The sequence below is a fragment of the Pseudonaja textilis genome, chromosome 1 (assembly GCF_049901715.1).
Source record: "Pseudonaja textilis isolate UNSWEBS1 chromosome 1, rPseTex1.2, whole genome shotgun sequence".
In the NCBI taxonomy this organism is placed as follows: Eukaryota; Metazoa; Chordata; class Lepidosauria; order Squamata; family Elapidae; genus Pseudonaja; species Pseudonaja textilis.
The window spans coordinates 327,236,517-327,255,955 of record NC_141990.1 but is presented as its reverse complement, the minus strand read 5'-3'; the positions used below and the strand labels follow the sequence as shown (position 1 = coordinate 327,255,955).

General features: G+C 42.9%; 1 protein-coding gene across 1 annotated transcript; it reads left to right on the top strand.

Annotated features, from left to right (window-relative positions):
* The first annotated feature begins 4,033 nt into the window (after positions 1-4,033).
* On the top strand, positions 4,034-16,007 carry AMH (anti-Mullerian hormone). Its single transcript, XM_026698452.2, has 5 exons — positions 4,034-4,761; positions 8,033-8,211; positions 9,948-10,071; positions 11,134-11,317; positions 14,937-16,007. Exons 1-5 carry the CDS (start codon positions 4,167-4,169, stop codon positions 15,880-15,882), a joined length of 2,028 nt encoding a protein of 675 aa, XP_026554237.2. The 5' UTR covers positions 4,034-4,166; the 3' UTR covers positions 15,883-16,007.
* Positions 16,008-19,439: the final 3,432 nt, after the last annotated feature.

Here is a 19,439-nt window from a genome sequence, read left to right as displayed (position 1 = left end):
TTGAGAAACGCTGCTCTAGACTACTTTTAAGTAAAAGAATTTGTTTTACATTGGGGGCTTTGCTTTTTGAAGATAGTTCTTTGTGGGAAACAGATAAACACCAAGATCCTGGTTCCTTCTCTGCCTAACTAGACTTGCCATTATTAGCCTTAGATGTGTGCCCAGAGCTAATCAAATGCAGAAGGCAGCTTCAAGCTTCATTGAAACCTGTTGCCAGAAATCTTAGAAGAGCACAGCTGGATTGTTAGGTTTATAGTTTGCTTTGGCTACTGCTGTAATCAGCAAGGATTCCTGGCAATTAACACCACAATCACATAAACATAAAACCCACAAAACCACAGGGTTGCATTACTAACTCCTGGTGGCACCAGTCCCGATAGTCTCCAGAGTAATTTGGTTTGACCAGTTTCCACAAATTCGGTAGGAGTGAATGTAGCCCAGGGGTCAGGTTCTTCTCTCAAACAGAGTCCAGATGCTGTCTTTTATACCTTTCCTAACAATCCCAATCACAGAATTTGGGTTTGCTGGTTTGTTTTCATAGCTGCTCCTATGGCTTGACAATTTTACTGGCTATTTGCCACAGTGATCTTTTTTTATGTTAGCAAAAATGATTCTAAAAATGAAGTAAAAGTAATTTTTCAAGTTATAGTAATGCAGAATTTGTTCAGGAACCAATAGTTGGGGCCTGGGATGGATGGATGGATAAGGTAGGAAAGCAGATGTAGGAAGGACAAGTTGACTACACAGAAGGAATTTGTGGTTGCAGTAAAAGCACAGTGGGGTTCAAGATAATTGTGAAACAGGTTGTTCTAAATTAGCCACCACCTTGTTTAGGGACTTACTTGCAGTTACAGTGGTGATGAAAAAATAACCTTACAACCAATGCTCACATTTACAACTTTTGCAGGTAGGTAAAGCAAAGGAAAACTGAATTAAGATAATAAACATAATTGTGGTTCACTTAACAGCCATTTCCCTTAATGCCCAAGTTGCCTATTCCAGTTGTTGCTAAACAAAGGACTATATCTTGACATCTATAAACAATCATTGATTACGCTCATTTATGGTGAGGTTCCCCAGAAAGGTCAGTGTTGACCACAAGGGTCAATGGGATAATTCAAGAGGTCAGTAAATGGGGGTCAAAGGGGGTCAGTAAAGGACCAGATGATAGTGATGAAAAAGTCAATTGAGGTCAATTCATCTTTTGGGGTCCCTTTAGATCTTCACCCTAATTCTGACAGTGAGGGGGCTAGCGGTGAGACTCTGACCTAGGGTGGGATAATCAACTGCTAGAGAGAGCAGCCTTGTCTCTATTATTTGTAATGCTATTAAAATATTAACATTTTTATATGATAAATGTTTGGAGCTCAATGAACAATCTGAAACTTCATGAAGGTTTTGATGAGCGAAGGACTTGGGAAGCCTTGATTTTTGGCCACACAGCTTGTTAAAGTTGGGATCATATCAAACTTCTTGCCATTTTGAAAAATCACAGTGCACTTGGGAACAACACAAGGTAAAGCCTCAAGAATGCAATATTAGCTGAGCAATACCTATACCACGGGTGTCAAACTCATGGTGTCGCGTTGCCCTCTCATGATGTATTGGGACATTTTTTCCCTTTGCCGAGCTGGGATGGGCGTGGCCTGCACACAACGCATTTCACCAACGGGCCATCAAGCTGACACGCCTGACCTATACTGTGGAAGCATGGCAGGTATAGTATATAAACTTGCAGAGATTGCAAGACTAGGATGATCTGGCTTTGACCGTGACATAAATCTCTTACTACCGGGTGCATGTTCACACACCAAAATAACTGCAATTGATCAAAAGCCACAATTTGTAAATTAGCGCTGGTTTGGACCAAAAATGTTGTCAATTTGTTCACATTCTTTAATGTTTCAGCAACTTTTAAGATGTGGACTTCAGTTCACAGAAATCCTCAGCCAGCAAGACTGGCTGGGGAATTCTTGGAATTGAAGTCCACATGTCGCTGAAGTTGAGAAACACTGTTCCAGGGTAAGGATTTCATTAATGCCCTACCTCCTTCCATGGGAGATTCCCAATAGTAAGGCATGATTAAGGCCTTCTTCCTACAGTTTGTAAACTCAGGGTTAACCAGGGGTGGGTTTCTAGCGGTTCTGTCCACCTCTGTAGAACCGGTAGCTCTGAAGAGCAGCAGACATAGAACCGGTTCAATGTCTGCTGCTGTTTTTGCCCACCCACCCACCTGGGTTCTTACCTGGTCTTTATTTCCTGATTTTTCAACTTCAGCTGCCGAACGAGGCACAGCCACAGTTAAAAAAGCAGGAAAAGAGGGCTGTTTCAAAGGCTGCGTCTCTGCTGATGACGATTTACAGGTGCACGGCTCACAGGGTGCAGGGAAGCTCATAAATCCTGAACTGGTAGTTAACCCTGTCGTATCCCACCCCTGGGGTTAATCACCACAATTCATCAAAGAATTTGATCCATTTTTTAAAAGATTTTATCCCAGCACAGTCTGGATTCCCCCCATTATGCTAGGTTAAAATGTGGTTGGCTAATGTGTATGTTTGTTGCAAAAGCCATTTTCCCCACGTTCATTTAAAATAAGATGCAGAACCTAGCCTACGTCCATTAAATCCATAGCTAATCTTTGAGTGGCCAAAGGCTGCCCTTAATATTTTTGGGTTGGGAGGGTCTACAAAATCAACCATGACATTTGGTCAGGAGGGCTGGAGATCTTTGTAACTGTGATGTGGCTATTTGAGGGCACATATCTAGTTCCCTTCTCAACCAAATGCATTTATTTTATTACCATCACCATCCCAATGCATAAAAAAGGGACAGAATTTTTATCCTGTTCCTCCAGTGAAGACTGTAGAATAGATTGTCCATTGTCTTGAGATCCCCAGAGACCAAATTTAAAAAAAAGTTTAGCCTCTGGATAAAAGGTATTGCTAACTTAATTTAAAAGTCTGTAGAGATTCTCAGTCATCCTGGTCATGGTTGTTCCAAAGGTGCTTTTTCAAGAGACAACTAGAATTTTGTTTTTGTTTTTTTTCCTTGAAGACGTTTCGCTTCTCATCCAAGATGTTTCTTCAGCTCTGACTGGATAATGGAGCATGGAAGGATTTATACTCCTTGCAGACAGCTGGTCATTTGCATCCTTTTAGAGCAGGGGTCCTCAAACTTGGTAATTTTAAGACTTGTGGACTTCAACTCCCAGAATTCCTCAGCCAGCGAAGCTTGTGGACTTCAAAGCTGGCTGAGGAATTCTGGGAATTGAAGTCCACAAGTCTTAAAGTTGCCAAGTTTGGAGGCCTCTGTTTCAGAAGGTCCTTGAAGCACTTGGAGGTTTATGTGTCATTCTTGTCAGAGCTGAAGAAGCTTCTTGGATGAGAAGTGAAATGTCTTCAAAAGAAAAAAAAACAAAGTCCAGTTGCCACCTTAAAAAACACCTTGGGGCTAACTGAACTAACATTTGAGGGAAAAGGCCTTTAGTACATCTAGTAACAGTGAGTTCCATCATCAGCTTAGCCTTCTCATGAAGCATTGCAGGCAGCCATTAAAAGACAAACAAAATGTCCCTGAAACATTTTCTTCCCAGATTGTTTTAATAGCTAAATTCTTTCACTCCTTAAGATTTTTTCCCCCCTCACGTTCAATTGTGTCTGATTCTCTGATCCTTTAACCTACTTCAATGTATTAATTTAGGTGATAAATATTTAAAGGAACAAATACTTTTCTGCTGATTAAAAAAAAAACAGCCTTTATATAAGATGATTAAGGGGGAGGAAACACGATAAGCGGACTCTGATACAATGTAAAGACTGAGGTACAAATAGTGTGTGAATGTGGGTTTTGCTTTGATCTCTTGGGGGGGGGGGAGGAATACGATAAAAAGTGTTTATATCAAGGTTGAGCCGGCTTGGATGTTTTGCATTTGCTAAAGCATTCAGACTTAAAAGATATCAAAAAACCTGCAAATAGAACAGCCAGCTTGTTGCAAGAATTCTTCCAAGATCATTCAAGGCCATTAAAGAAGAAAAATTCAGGCCATCTCTCTCTGTGTCTGCCTGTGTGTGTGTAAGTGTGTGTTATCCGATGCTTTCACTCCCTTCTGAATTTTCCCTGAGGAATCCTGGAGAGGTGGCTTTAGTTCTTCAGGGAAGCAAGCAGCCATGCAGCTTGGCCTGGCCAGCATCCTCCTGGGTCTCTGGCTAACAGCTGAGTCCCTCTCCTCACCTGCAAAGGGATACCTTCTAGAAGATAACCCTCCGAGACAAAGGGAAACTCCCAATTTAGGACAAGTGGAATCCCCAGAAGAAGAAGAAGAAGATGTCAAGGTTGCATTGGATTTCCAGGAAGCCCCTTCAAAAGTCCTGGTGGCTTCCCTGGAGTCAGAAGACAGCCTTGGACATCTCCCACCCCACCTACCCTTGGCTGAGACAGAAGGGAAGCCCTTGAGTTTATGGCCCCAGCCCAGTTCTCAGTCCTGGCTACACGAAAGCTCAGAGGAATCGGTGTGTCACGTGAGGCTGGACGGGGGCAGCTTTTGGGGTCCTAACCATCTGGAGGTAGGGGGTCTCCTTAGCCGCTACGACAGTGGGTTCCTGAAGGCACTGAGCAGATCTGCCTGGAACACAGAAGACCTGGAGACCTTTGGGATGTGTCCCTCCAGCCCACCCCACAGCCTTCTCAGGTCACTCCAGCGTGTGGCTGATTCTCTGGGCAGGCCTGCAGGACACCGGTTCTTCATGCTGCATTTGGAAGAAGGTAAGTTCAGACAAGGAAGGGTGGAAAGACATTGGCGTTATTACCACTGTTCCTTCCCTCTGTTCTCATTTCTAGAAAGCTTTGTTTAGAATTTCCAAAACGTCAATGGGAGTTTTAGAAAGTGGCCTTGGACAATGGTAATGCTTAGTATAAAGTCATAAAATAGTATCAAGCGATAGTAATAGTATAAAATGTTGTAAAATGAGGAATTGCTTATATAAAGCATCTAAGGTGCTTTTCTAAAATTCCTCCTCCTTTCCCTTTCCTTCTCCCAATGTACATTATTTTGCTTCAGGCAATTCTGTGGAATACCAAATTTAAATCTAAAGTACATTAAATCTAAGCCGATTGTTTTGTAACACCAATACTGAGGTAAATATGCAAGCAGAAGATACCTGTATCGATGGGTGGCAAAGGAAAAGGGAAAATACTTTTTTAAAAAAAGAAAAAGAGAAAATTGGAAATTGGAAAAGGAGGGGAAATGGTCCATCTCATAACTAGGGCTGAAATAGCTTAAAAGTGCAAAATGCAGATTTCTTGTGGGCATGGAGTCCTTTTGATCAGCCCAAATAGAGAATAGAAAATAGAATGCGTTGGAAGGGACCTCCTAGTCCAGCCCCCTGCTCAAGCAGGAGAACTTATAGCATTTTTAGATAAGTGGCTGTCTAGTAGACTCTAGCAACATCATTTAGATTTGTGTACCGCTTCACAAGTGCTTTACAGCCCTTCTCTAAGCTAGGGTTTGTTTGCCAAGATAAACACGCCTCCCTTGCATGCTTTTGGGTCCCGTGTAGCGTCTGCCGTCTTCACACAACGCAGGAAACCCTGCACGTGTGGAATTGCCAGCACTGGGTTGGGGATTTGAGCCAAGATATTGACTGGCCAGAAGTCCAAATCAGATCCTTCGTAGGATTGCGCCTGTCCTACATCTCTCTTTGGTTGGGGAGATGGGGGGGGGCGACAGAAGGAGAGAGATTTTTCAGAAAGGATCAGCTGCCCTTCTGGAAAGTAAATAGGGATCAGCTGCAGAGGTTACAAAAAATAAATATCCATCTCCAGCTGTTGCAAATAGTTTGGGGGGGGCGGGGAGAAAGGATTTTCCCAATCACTCTGATGATAGTGAAAGCTTCAGCTGCAGCTTTTAATTATTGCTCTCCAATCAAAGAAAATGGCCCCTCAAATTAGATCTGCTAAGGCATGAGGCAAATCAAGTCTTTTTTTAAAAATATTTTTTTTTTGCAATGCTTAATATTTATAAATTGGGATGACACCAGATGCAGGCTCCTTCTTCTCAGCAAATGTGAAAAGAAACCTTGTAGGATGGAGCAGATAAGAGCTCTGCTTTTCCTAAAGGCAGACATAACAAAAGACGTGGACTAGATAGTCACCGGGCCCCTCTTTTTTTAAAATTGTATGTCTTTTTTCAAACTCTTTGGTGTAGTCCATATCTTGCTCTTAGCCAGAGACTTAACAAATCCAATTTGCTACAACATTGGGTACAAAATGAGGTAATTCCTCAAATCCACCAAATTACAGGTAGTCCTTCATTTACAACAGTTGATTTAGTTGGCTGTTTAAAGTTACAACAGCACTGAAAAAAGCGACTTATGACCCTTTTTCACACTTACAACTGTAACAGCACTCCCATGGTCACATGATCAAAATTCAGATGTCTGGTAACTGACTCTATTTATGACCGTTGCAGTGTCCCAGGGTCATGTGATCCCCTTTTGTGACCATCTGACAAGCAAAGTCCATGGGGAAGTCAGATTTTCTTAACTTAACAACTGCAGTGATTCACTTAACTGTGGCAAGGAAGGTCATAAAATGGGGCAAACTTCCATTTTGTTAAGTGAGGCATTAAGAAACGTCTCACTTAGCAACAGAAATTTTGGGGTCAATTCTGGTTGTAAATCGAGGACTACCTGTATGGCATCTTTGAGGACTTGGACTTGGTCATACAATTGGCTAAGTCAGTGACTGGATTCAATGCGCTAAATCAGGGGTCTTCAAACTTGACAGCTTTAAAACTTGTGGACTTCAACTCCCAAAATTCCTGCTCCAGTTATGTTAGCTCAGGAATTCTGGGAGTTGAAGTCCACAAGTCTTAAACTTGTCCAGTTTGAAGACCCTTGTGCTAAATCTATCCTGCTTCACCTCAGCCTCACCAAATATCATGTGTGAATCCGCCAGTGTCAGGCTAAAGCTCCTCTCAATCTATCTCTTGTTAACAGAACATATCATTTTTCCTTGAGATGTAAACATGGATCAATGGTAGTGAAGCCCAGGGGCACCTGCAGGATACGGTCAAAATAACCAACATGGCAGCCACAGTACTCTGACTGAGGTTCTGCCCACATTCTGTGGATGCCCCTGATTCAGCTGTTTTCAATTTTTAAAATACAGCCAGTTGGCTTACAACCATTCATTTAGCAACCATTGGAAGTTACCATGGTGCTGAAAAAAGTTATTTATGACCATTCCTCCTCACACTTATGACTGTTGCAGCATCCTCACGGTCATGTGATCAAAATTTGCATGCTTGGCAACTGGCATCAGGGGTGGTATGCTACCGGTTTGGCCCGGTTCGGCCCAACCGGTAGTAAAAAAAAAAGCAGACGATCAGCTGAGAGGAGGAAAAAAAATCCCCTGAAAATCAGCTGAGAGGAAAAAGAAGAGAAAAGCGCAGGATGGGCCCTCCAACCCACCTGTGCGCTTTTCTCTTCTTTATCCTCTCAGCTGATTGGCGCTGCAGGTCTCAGCTGGTATGGGGAAAGTTGCATGCATGCGTTAGGCAAAGCACGCCCACCAAGCCACGCCCACCGAACTGGTGGTCAAACAATTTGAATCCCACCACTGACTAGCATGTAATGTCCAGAGGTCACATGGTCAACATTTGCAACCTTCCCACCTGGCTTCCAATAAAGTGGGAGAAACTGGATTTGCTTAATGACCATGGTAATTCACTGAATGACTACAGCAAAAACAGTGGTGAAATCGGACATGCCTCACTTAACAACCCCCTTGCTAACAATTGCTGTTCTGGTCTCAGTTCTGGTCACAAGTTGAGGAGTACCTGTAGCATAAAGAATGAAGAAATAATTTCAATGTGAATCAAATGATAGGTTGAAACTCCAGTGACCAGGAGACCAGGCAGAGAAGAGAGTTGGACAATATGAGACAGGACTGCACCTCAGATGGTTTATTTTTAAGAGAAATGGGCGGCACCTGCTTTGTATCCCTTTTTAATTCTCTTCTTCTCTTTTGGTAGTGAAATGGGAAGTCGAGACCAAACTCAGGTTTAAGCTGACCTTTCAGAAGGACGTGGAAGAGCCTCTCAGCTCCTTGCAGCTGGTCCTCCTAGTCTTCTATCAAGGAGAAAAGGAACTTGTGCATCCTGGGGTCCCAAAGAGGTTTCTAGTTGGAGGGGCAGGATTACATCAAAAGCAGGTTTGTGGGACAATTCCCCCCCGCCCTACATTATTTCTAGTAGCTCTCCTCCCTCCAAGGAGATTAAAATAGCATGCACTCCTCCCACAGTTTCAGCTGCATTTATTTTTTTTACTTATACTTATTTATTTGTAAGAGAAGAAACAGACATCTTGCCATCTCCGGAACTAAAATTATATTTATTATACTTACTAAGCTTTCGTCAGTCTCTGCTGACATCTTCAGAGTATTAAAGTACCATTACAGAGATCTATGCTTTTATATATCATTAATCAGTTTAGCGCTTGCACATGTAATAGGCCCTTCCAACCGCCCCCCCTCACCTGTAATTAACTCTGTTGCTTTTGCTTCAGTCATGTTGGTCGATTGAGGTTTATTTATTTGTATATTTATATCCCACCTTTATTATTATTACAAATAACTCAAGGCAAACATATATAACACACCTATTTTCCCCATAACAATAACCCTGTGAGATGGGTTGGGCTGAGAGAGAGGGACTGGCCCAAAGTCACTCAGCTGGCTTTCATGTCTAAGGCAGACTCGAACTCATAGTTTCCTGGTGATTGGCCCAAAATCCATGCCTAGGGCAGGACTAGAACTGCCAATCTTTTGATGATTGGTCCAAAGTCACCCTGCTGACTTCCATGCTTAAGGCGGGACTAGAACTCACACTCTTTGTAGCCTGGCGCCTTAACCACTAGACCAAACTGGCCCTCAGTTCTTTCTTTCTTTGTTTGTTTATTTTATCTATTAATTTATGTCTACTTATATACCAACTTTCTGATTTTTATAAAAAACTCAAGGTGTGAACATACCTAACATGCTCTCTCTGAGCCCAGCCTACCTTGCAGAGTTGTTGTGAGGAAAATAGGGGGCAGGAATATTAAATATGTTTGCCACCTTGAGTTGACCAAATATATATATATATATTTAAAAGGCATGATGATGTTGATGATGTCCTACACAATGGATGATTCAAGGAGCTCTTTTGCTTCTTTGGTTCAGATAGTTAAGATAGACGCTCTACAGAATTCCAAAAATGCGACATCAAAGAACCCAAGTACAATTGTGAAAAGCCCCATTCCTGTTTTAATACCATTTACACTTCATTTGACGTCCCCTCCCTTCATAGAATGCTCCCCCACTCCTGTAATTTTTTCTCTGTTGAAACCAAGGGCCTGGTTTGAAATTTAAAGAAATGAGATTCACTCTGAATATTAGTGAATGTTTGGCAGTGGGAGATCCTAGTGGTTGGAGAAGACAAGTGTTAAAGAGATGTGGACTTTACTTCGCTGGGATTTTAAAATGGAGACTGGAGTGCCAGCTTCTTATGGAAAATTTAGTAGGTTTATAGAATTGGTAAAGGGTTCATTTAGTCCAGGGCTTTTAAACTCACTGCCCGGATGCATCATGTGCTGACCTCGCCCACACCTGACATCGCTGTGACGATGTGAGTTTGACACCCCTGGACTAGATGAATATTTCTTAACGCCAGCAACTTGAAGATGTATGAAGTTCAATTCCCAGAATTCTGGGATTTGAAGTCCACGCATCTTAAAATTGCCTGCCAAGGCGGAGCTGATGCTTTTAGCAGGTCACAGGGATTAAATCATTCTTGACCTGAGAATGAAGCCTCAAGGGAGTTTCCGCATTTCATGAGGCAAATGAGGAGGGACTTCAATCCAATATATGGATGTTGGATTATGTTTATTTTTTAAATTTTCCCATCTCAGGTTGTTTGCCTTTCCAGAGGAACCCGCTACCTTGTCCTCCAAGGTTCCGTGATGTCTGGGAGACATTCTCCTGGTGAATTAAGCTATGAACTTTCCTTGGAAATCAGGCACCAAAACAATACAGGTAGGTGAGAGTTCCATGGGGGGAGGAGTCTCCTGTTCCTCTATTTGAAAAACATAAATTCTAAATAATTGATCAACATGCAGTGATTTTGTCTGGCACAAAATGGAGGCCTTTTGCAGCATCACAAGCAAGAACATTGTGGATCTCCAAAAGTGCTAAACTACAACTCCCAGCAACTTTTCATTATGTGGCCAATAGTGAGGGATGCTAGGAATGTTAGTTTAATGACATTTGTCATGTACGTTTCCTTGTGCTTATGTACAGGTGGTTCTCGAGTTACGGCTATTTGTTTAGTGACCGCTCAAAATTAAAACAGGATTGAAAAAAGTGACTTATGATCAGTCACTTAGCTTTCTAGCTAATCTAAAAGCAGAGCTGAACCTGAAGCTTCTATTATTCAGTGCAGACTCAGGTAGCAGATGGCAAAAACACAGATCTCTAAGTGAATCTGTGATTCTGTGAGCCACTCAATCTGCCTGCCTGCTCTGCCTGATTTTGGGTAAAAGTTGCTCTTTTTTATTAAAAAAATCAATATTTACATACATGGTGTGTTGTGAGTTAATTTTGTGAGTTTACTTGCTAGAAAATTTTATAAGTTTGCTTGCAAGCAAATTTTATGTGGCAGACTCAGGTAGCCGATTGCAGAAAGATAGATCTCTAAATGAATCGGTGAATCTGTGAGCAATTCAATCTGCCTGCCTGCTTTGCCTGATTTTGGGTAAAAGTTGCTCTTTTTTAAAATAAAAAATTCAATATTTACATAGATATTTGTAATATTTACATACAAGCCATGCCCAGTCAGTAAGCCACGCCCAGCTGATCACACTACCACCAAGCCACACCCACAAATTAGGCCACACCCACAGAACCGGTTGTTAAGCAATTTGAATCCCACCCCTGATGACAACCCTGAGGTCCAACATCTGTGTTATATTTATGGTCTTTGAATTCATTTCCACGGTTTCTTGGGCCTCAGAAACCTACGACAATAAGAGGGAGAATCTCATTGCTGGTCCAATAAGTCATTTTCTTGTTCCTTTTTTTTGTATCCTTGCCTCCCAGACGCTGCTGTCTCCTCTGATGAAGCCCAGGATCTTCTGTTTGGCTTTGATGCCAAGTGTTTCACTCGCAGGACCCCGGCTGTCTTGTTGTTGGTGAAACAAAACCTCGGTGTTGGCTCCCATCAACCCTCTTCCTTCCTCTCTGCGGATGGCAAGTTAGATGTATTGCCATACCTGAAACCCAGGTAAATAGTGTTCTCTAAACTTTGCATCCCATTCTCCACCTGTAGACAGGAACTGGTAGCCGTGAAATTCCAGGCCTGCATGAGAGAACAATTGCACCAATTTGCCTCTCTCGGTGTTTGCAGATTCCCTTGATTGTGTAGGCTTTTTCCTTGAATTTATTTATAACCTGCCTTTACAGGTAGTTCTCAACTTATGACTGGTCACTTAGCGACAGCTCCAAGTTACAATGGACCCCTCCCCAAAAGATACTTAGGACCCAGTGGCAAAGTTCTGAAGGAAGATCAGAAAATCAGGTCGGTCACATGATGAACCACTTGATGACCGATGACTTAGAACTGTAATAGGGAGACTTCAGTACGCTCAGAAATTGAGGATTACCTATTATTTTTATGAATAATTTAAGGCAGTGAACATACCTAATACTCCTTCCTATTATTTTCCCCAAAGCAACAGCCGTGAGATGAATTAGACTGAGAAAGAGTGATTGGCCCAAAATCACCCAGCCAGCTTTCATGCCAAAGGCAGGACTAGAACTCAAAGTCTCCTGGGGATTGACTCAAAATCACCCAGCTGGCTTTCATGCCTAAAGCAGGACTAGAACTCACGGTCTCCTGATTTCTAGCCCGGTACCTTACACAAGTCATGTGTAAGCATGCACATTCTCTACCACTGCTTTTTACACCCAATTTTGTCTGAAAAACAACTACATGATAAATGGATTTTTTTTCCAATCAGAATAGAGCTGGAAGGGACCTTGAGGTCTTCTAGTCCAACCCCCTGATTAAGCAGGTAACCCTATACCATTTCAGACAGGTGGCTGTTCAGTCTCTTCTTAAAAGCCTCCTGTGATGAAACACTCACAACTTCTGAAGGCAAGCTGTTCCACTGGTTAATTATTCTCACTCTTAGGAAGTTTCTCCTTAATTCTAGGTTGCTTCTCTCCTTGAGTAGTTTCCATCCATTGATTCTTGTCCTGCCCTCTCTGGTGCTTTGGAAAATAAGTTTGGAAAATAACTTCTTTGTGGTGGCCCCTCAAATATTGGAATACTGCTGGATCAGAGGGAATCACCATTCAATCCAGCATCCAGGTTCCAATAGTGGCCAGAGAAGTTACTTCTTACATGCTCATGTTTTAAAATGGCCAGATTCTATTGGGTCCTCAACTGCAAATGGCACCAGAATTCCCACTGCTAAGCAAGACAGTTGTTAAATGAGTTGTGCTGGGTTTTGTGATCTTTTTTGTTTTGTTTTTTGGCCACAGGTGTTAAGCAACTCATTGCAGTGGTTAAGTGAATCACACAGTCCTTAAGCAAATCTGATTTCTCCCCTTGGTCTTCTTACTTGTCAGAAGGCAGGTGAGAAGTTTGCAAATGATGATCACATGACTCCAGGACATGGCAACCATTGTAAATACAGGCTGGTTTCCAAGCACCCAAATTCTGATCATGTGATCGTGGGGATGCTATGATAGTCATAAGTGCGGGGCATGGTCCTAAGTCTGGACTGTTGCTAAATGAATAGTTTGTAAGTCGAGGACTATCTGTCTGTTGCCAAAACAGAGACGGGTAGAAATGAAGCCCCCTTCCCCAAATATCCAGAATATTGCAGAGTTCACACAAGACATTTAGACCTCAGGGTTAGCCAGACACTCTCTGGATACCCAGCACTTGCTGGAAATATTTTGTAAAGGCTTTTTTGACTTTCCTGAAATACATTGAACTTTTCAGAAGATCTGAGATTCCTGCAGGCCAATAATTGCTTCCAATCTTGCCTGCCCAGAAGTCTGATAAGGACTTTGGGAAACCCTCAAAGGGAACGTTTTGTCGCTTCCGAGGAAAGCAACAATGTAAATAAAGGAGAAAAGAGCCGTTTCATCACCATTATATATTATTAGATTTTTTTATCCCTTTATTATTTTATAAGTAACTCAAGGCAGTGAATACATCCAATACTCGTTTCTCCTCCTATTTTCTCCACAACAACCATCCTGTCAGGTGGGTTGCGCTGAGAGAGAAGAACTAGCCCAAAGCCAACCATTCGGCTTTCATACCTCAGGTGAGACTAGAACTCACCATCTCCTGGAGATTGCCCCAAAATTACCCAGCCAGCTTTCATGCCTCAGGTGAGACTAGAACTCACCATCTCCTGGTTTCTGGCTTGATGCCTCCACCACTAGACCAAACTAGCTCCACAGGAGAGTACAAAGGATGCCACTGCTAGTATTGTGCTCTATATAATAATTACCACCTCTCTGTTTGCCATATTTACCAAAATAAAAAAGGTCCCATGAGTGGGATTCCTTTGGGATGTTGTTGATTTCATTGAAGGGTTGGGTCGCAGAGGTGGTATTCAGCAGGTTCTGACCAGTTCTGGAGAACCGGTAGTGGAAATTTTGAGTACCACCTCTGACTGGAGATTTTACAATATCCTTCCGCTGCCGTGCCCACCAAGCCATACCCACAGAACCGGGAGTAAAAAAAATTGAATCCCACCAGTGGTTGGGTGCCAGTAACTCTGTCAACCTTGGAGAGCATAGGAAGCTTCACAAACTCCTCTTTTTATTTGTATGTCAAGTTCACTGCCCTCTACTGCTGAGAGTTTCACTGATATCCCTTGTTTGGGGGAAAAATGCAAAAGATTTCCTTCCATTAAGTTTAATGAGAACTGGTAGGAAGAAAATATGGGCACATTTCCCTACACAGCATTATTTCAAACCAGTTGCATATAGTGGCGAAGGGGTCCGTGGCAGGGGTGGGATTCTACTAGTTCGCACCTATTCGCTAGAACTGGTTGTTAACATTCTAAGAAGTTTGGAGAACTGGTTGTTAGAAGAAATTAGTGGCCTAATCCTGTAATGAAGGCAGGAAGGAAACATTCTGGTGTTGCTTACAGAAACTGCCTCTCCGTTAACCCTTATTCCATTCTTGGCAGAATTAGACTTCCTGTCTCTGGAACTTTTCTGGAGTTTTTCCCCCCCATTCCTTTGCTGGTACTTTGCTTGTGTGGAGTGACCATTCAAAGTTACAATGGCACTGAAAAAAAGTGACTTATGACCATTTTTCACACTTACGACTGTTGCAGCATCCCCAGTCATGAGAGGCCAGGTGAGGAGATGCGTGCCTTGATGTGAGTTAGCCATGCCCAGCCAATAACATGACCACCAAGCCATGTCCACCCAGTCACATGACCACCAAGCCACACCTACCAACTAAGCCACACCCACAGAACCAGTTGTTTAAAATTTGAATCCCACTCCTGGTCCATGGTGGTCTGAGATTTGAACCTCGCTTTCCTCTTTCTAACCTACATCTCAGCTGCAGAACTCAATGGGTGGCTCTCTTTCAGCCCAATCAATTACATAGTGATATTTTATTGTGGGGATAAAAGGGAGACCACCTAGTGTAGCCCAAGAAAAGGCAGTGATCAGGGATGAGTAAAGAAACATGGTTTTACGGCTGAGCATGAGGTGTGAATCTAACTTATTTGTGAGCAGCTTGCCATTTGACCTTGATATCCTTGAATGTCTGCATGAGGCGTGAACGCAGAGATGAGTTGGGCATATGCAGAATAAGGAGACAGCCAAATAATTTTTAAAACATCTTTCCTTCTTTGCACCAGCTTGCTGAGTTCCGCCATAGCCCACACACCCTCTGAAGCTGCCACCGTCACTAACCAAACCAACGCCACAGTGTCAATGCTTACAAACCCTGGATACTTTTTGGAGATTCTCTCCCAATTTGTCAACAAAGTCCTGAACCCCTCCGGCGAGCCACCTGTCGCCCAGGGCCACCTCCAGCTGGATTTTGACACCATGGAGGCCCTTCCTCACGAACTGCTCAACTTGTCAGAGAAAGTGGCTTTTGAACGGCTGGTGCAGTCTGAAAATCACCTCGTGGTCCTTTTCCCCGAGAACAGCCAAGCTTTCATGGAGCGCCAGCTCGGCCAATGGTACCTGGAGGGAAAGTTGCTTCAGCAGCTGTTGGAGAAGCTGCATTCTGTGATCCAAGAGCTCAAAGCCATGCCCTCCTTCCAAGCCAACGCCAACCTCTTCCATACTCTGCTGGCTCTGTGCTACTATCCTCCGAGGGGCTCCGGAAATTTTCCCGCTGGCGATTCTGCAGAAATGGAAGAAACCCAAACCCGCAGAAAAATCCACAGCCTTCTGTTGCTCAAGGCTCTCCAGGTGGTGCGCACTCGTTGGCGAGAGGCCAGGAAGGTGTCGTTACGTGCCAACCGTAGCACCCAAGTCCAGGATGACTACTGCCGCCTGCGGGAGCTCAGGATAAACCTGGTCTCCACCAGGTACATCATTTTACCGGAGTCATACAATGCCAACAATTGCGTGGGCCCGTGCCAGAGCCCGCTCTCCACCCGCATCCCGGACTACTATTCCCACACCATCTTCCTGCTGCGCATGCACGAACAGGGCATGCCACTCCAGCGAGCCCCTTGCTGCGTCCCGGTGAAATATTCCAAAAGTCTCATGGTTACTTTTACCAGTGATCAAGGGATGATAGTTAAGGCCTACCCAGATATGGTGGCAGAGTCCTGCGGGTGCAGGTAGAAAAGGGCGGGAGAGACCTGATGGGGGATGGGATATTGGACAGTGTCCTGCTGTCCTGGCCAGTATGGGGTACCGTTTTAAACCACAGCACTACGGTAATCCCACTTCTATTGATGAAATTTATGCAGCTGTGTACATAGCAAGCTTGCAACATTGTTCTTGCTTTTTATGATGCTTGGGAAAGTTGGAAACATCCAGTTTATTTGCAGAGAACCCTAATGAGCAAAGATGAGAATTTTTACAGATTAACAGAGTTGGAAGGGACCTTGTGGGTCATCTAGTCCAACCTGCCACCCAAGCAGACCTTACACCATTTCTGACAAATGGCAGTCCAGTTTCTTCTTGAAAGCCTCCAATGATGTAGCTCCCACAACTTCCAAAGGCAACTTCTGTTCCATTGGTTGATTATTTCTCACTGTCAGAAAGTTTCTCCTTATTTCTAGGTGAATTTTTCCTTATTCAGTTTCCACCCATTGCTTCTTGTCTGGCCTTCAGGTGCCTTTGAAAATAGCTTGACCCCTTTCTCTCTGTGGCAGCCCCTCAGATATTGGAAGACTGCTATCTCTAAGTGAGGACTACCTGTACTCTTCCTTTAGGAAGTCAGCTGTGTAGAACAGTGCCCCAATTAGAGAAATAGAGGATTGAGACAATGAGAGGAACAAAGAGCTAACAAAGAGTTAATACCTTTAGTGATCAAGAAGATAAAATGTGAAAGGCTGGTAAAGATAGTCCTCCAGTTATGACCCAAATTGAGCCCAAACGTCTTGTTGCTAAGCAAGACAGTTGAGTTTTGCCCCATTTTACTTTCTTGCCACAGTTGTTAAGTGAATCACTGCAGCTGTTAAATTAGTGACACTGTTGTTAAGTGAATCTAGCTTTCCCCTTGACTTTGCTTGTCAGAGGTCACAAAAGGTGATCACATGACCCCTGGGACACTGCAACCATCATAAGTACATGCCAATTGCCAAGCATCCAAATTTTGATCACGTGACCGTGGGGATGCTGGAAAGGTGTGGAAAATGGTCGTAAGTCACTTTTTTTCAGTGCTGTTGCAACTTCAAATGGCCACTAAAACAAATGGCTGTAAGTCAATAACTATCTGTGCTTTTTAGAGTTGCATTTTCAGCAATAGCTACTATTCACCCATATTATTCTGGAGTGGCACAATTATATGTTAGGGAGATTGAAATCTTACTCGTCTTCTCACCCTCTTTATACATTGGGAAGCTTATCCAGACATGCTCTTAATACCCGAATGTTTTACCCAACAAATTTTCTAATGTATCTTATTCGACACAAGATAAGACCACAGATCTTGGAGAACTTTCCTACCTTGGACCTGCATATCTCCTCCTTTGATGCCTTTCAAAAGAAGCCTTGAAGATTTATTTATTCCAAACTACTGTTCGCTGGTATTTATATCTAGCTGCTTGTAATGCTAGCTGGTATTTCTTAATTATGTTTGCAACAGGTTTCTGTATTTTTCTGTTGTTTTCTTACGCTGTTATTATATTTCTCTGCTGCAATGAAAATATTTGAGAGAGTCATGTATTCTATTTGATGATGCTATGTGTAGTATTGTCCAGTGAACTGAATGGGCTTTGAAAGGGTCACAACAAAGCTGCCTTAATAAAGAAATTGTAGGAAATGACCAGACTGACCCCGAGGGAGGGGTCAAACATGTCATCAGTCTCAAGTCCCTTTGTGCCCCCAAGAGATCTAACTCCAGCCCACATTGAATTCCATTGACTAATCTACCACCAATTGGCTTTAGCTGTTAGTGGTTCAGATTCTTGTAGAGAGCCTAAGCTTTCAATAAATCTTTATATTCATTTGAACTGCCTCAACTTCCTGATTTTCCTCTGCTTGACAGAAATAAAGTTTAATAATTTGTCTCATTTCAAACTATATTTAACATTTTTGGTGGTTGAAATTTGAGTTCACTGCTGTGGTGAGATTCAAAAACTTTTACTACTGGTTTTATGGGTGTAACTTGGTGGGTGTGGTGTGGCTTGATGGGTGTAGCTTGGTTGGCATGGCTTGGTGGGCATAGAAGGGAAAGGATACTCTAAAATCTCCATTCCCACCCCACACCTGCGGGAAGATTACTGCAAAATCCCATTCCTTCCCCACCCCACTAACCCACTTTCCAGCTCTGTGCAGGGCAACAAAAGGAGACCCAGCCGATCAGCTGCGACTTGGGAGGCAGAGAATAGATGGAGGCGGGGCCAGTCAGAAGTGGTATTTGCCGGTTCTCCAAAATATTCAAAATTTCCACTACCGGTTCTTCAGAACTAGTCAGAACCTGCTGAATACCACCTCTGGTTCACTGCCATATATATTTCTTTTATATATCTTTTGAAAAATGGCTTGTGATGTTAATTTTTATTAGATGTACTTTACTAGCTAGCACCATCACTTTTGCTGTAACCTAGTGTTTTACAACTTTCAGGTATGTGGAATTCTGGAAATTGAAGTCCACATATCTGAAAGTTGCCAGGGTTGGAAAAATTGCTACAGCCACATTCAGGGTTGTCACAGGGAGAGTCACAGCTTAGAAAACGGTCTAATAAACAAAATCTTGAGTACAAAGCAGGAATCAGTGTGTGTGTGTATGTATGTGTGGAAAAACATCTCAGTAATTACTTCCCTAATCTCAGAATTGAACCTCCCTAGTTCCAGAATGGGACAATTCACCACAGCCATTCTACCGTGGTTGCCTCACTCCGGCCAACTCACCCTGGCCAACTTGATGCGGCACAACTCAATATAGCCAATTCCATTCCACCATTTCTTTGATATTAGTGTAACACATGTGTGTGTGTGTGTGTATAGATAGATATATAGATAGATGATAGGTAGATATAGTTAGTTATAGTGATAGTGATAGTGAAAGTGATAGTGATATAGATGATGATAGATAGATGATAGATAGATACAGATAGATAGATAGATAGATAGATAGATAGATAGATAATGATAGATAGATAGATAGATATAGATGATAGATAGATAGATAGATAGATAGATAGATAGATAGATAGATAGTCATGCCCCTGTTGGAGGAAAAGGAGGAACAGCCAACAGGGAGTAGAAATGTGGCTTCAGAGGTGGTGGAGGAGGCTGGGGAAGGGCAGAGGCTGGCTGAGCAGTCAGAGGAGGACCCAGGCCCATCCCGTATCCATCCTAGGGCACGCAGGGAGGAGAGGATCAGGGAAAAGCGTAGTCTACTTGGGAGGAGAGGGCCATGATCCTCCTCATGGGTTGCAGCTGTGAGCTCTGTGTAAGAGTTTGGAACTGCGTGTTCACAGACGCTGAAGTCAAATTAGTGCTTTCCTTGGATCATCTTTGTTGGCGTTCTTCCCATGGACTCTCCCCGGTTATCTTCCTGGAACGTGTGATTAATTATCTTGGTTTGCCTTGGAACTCTCGTCAATACAATTTGTTTCTGGTTTCCTTTTGCTTCATTATCTACTTTCTGAATTTAAACTGTGACTAATAAAACAGCGAAGCTAAGTTGAAGGCATTGCAAGACTTTGATTCCTGTTTTAGTTTTT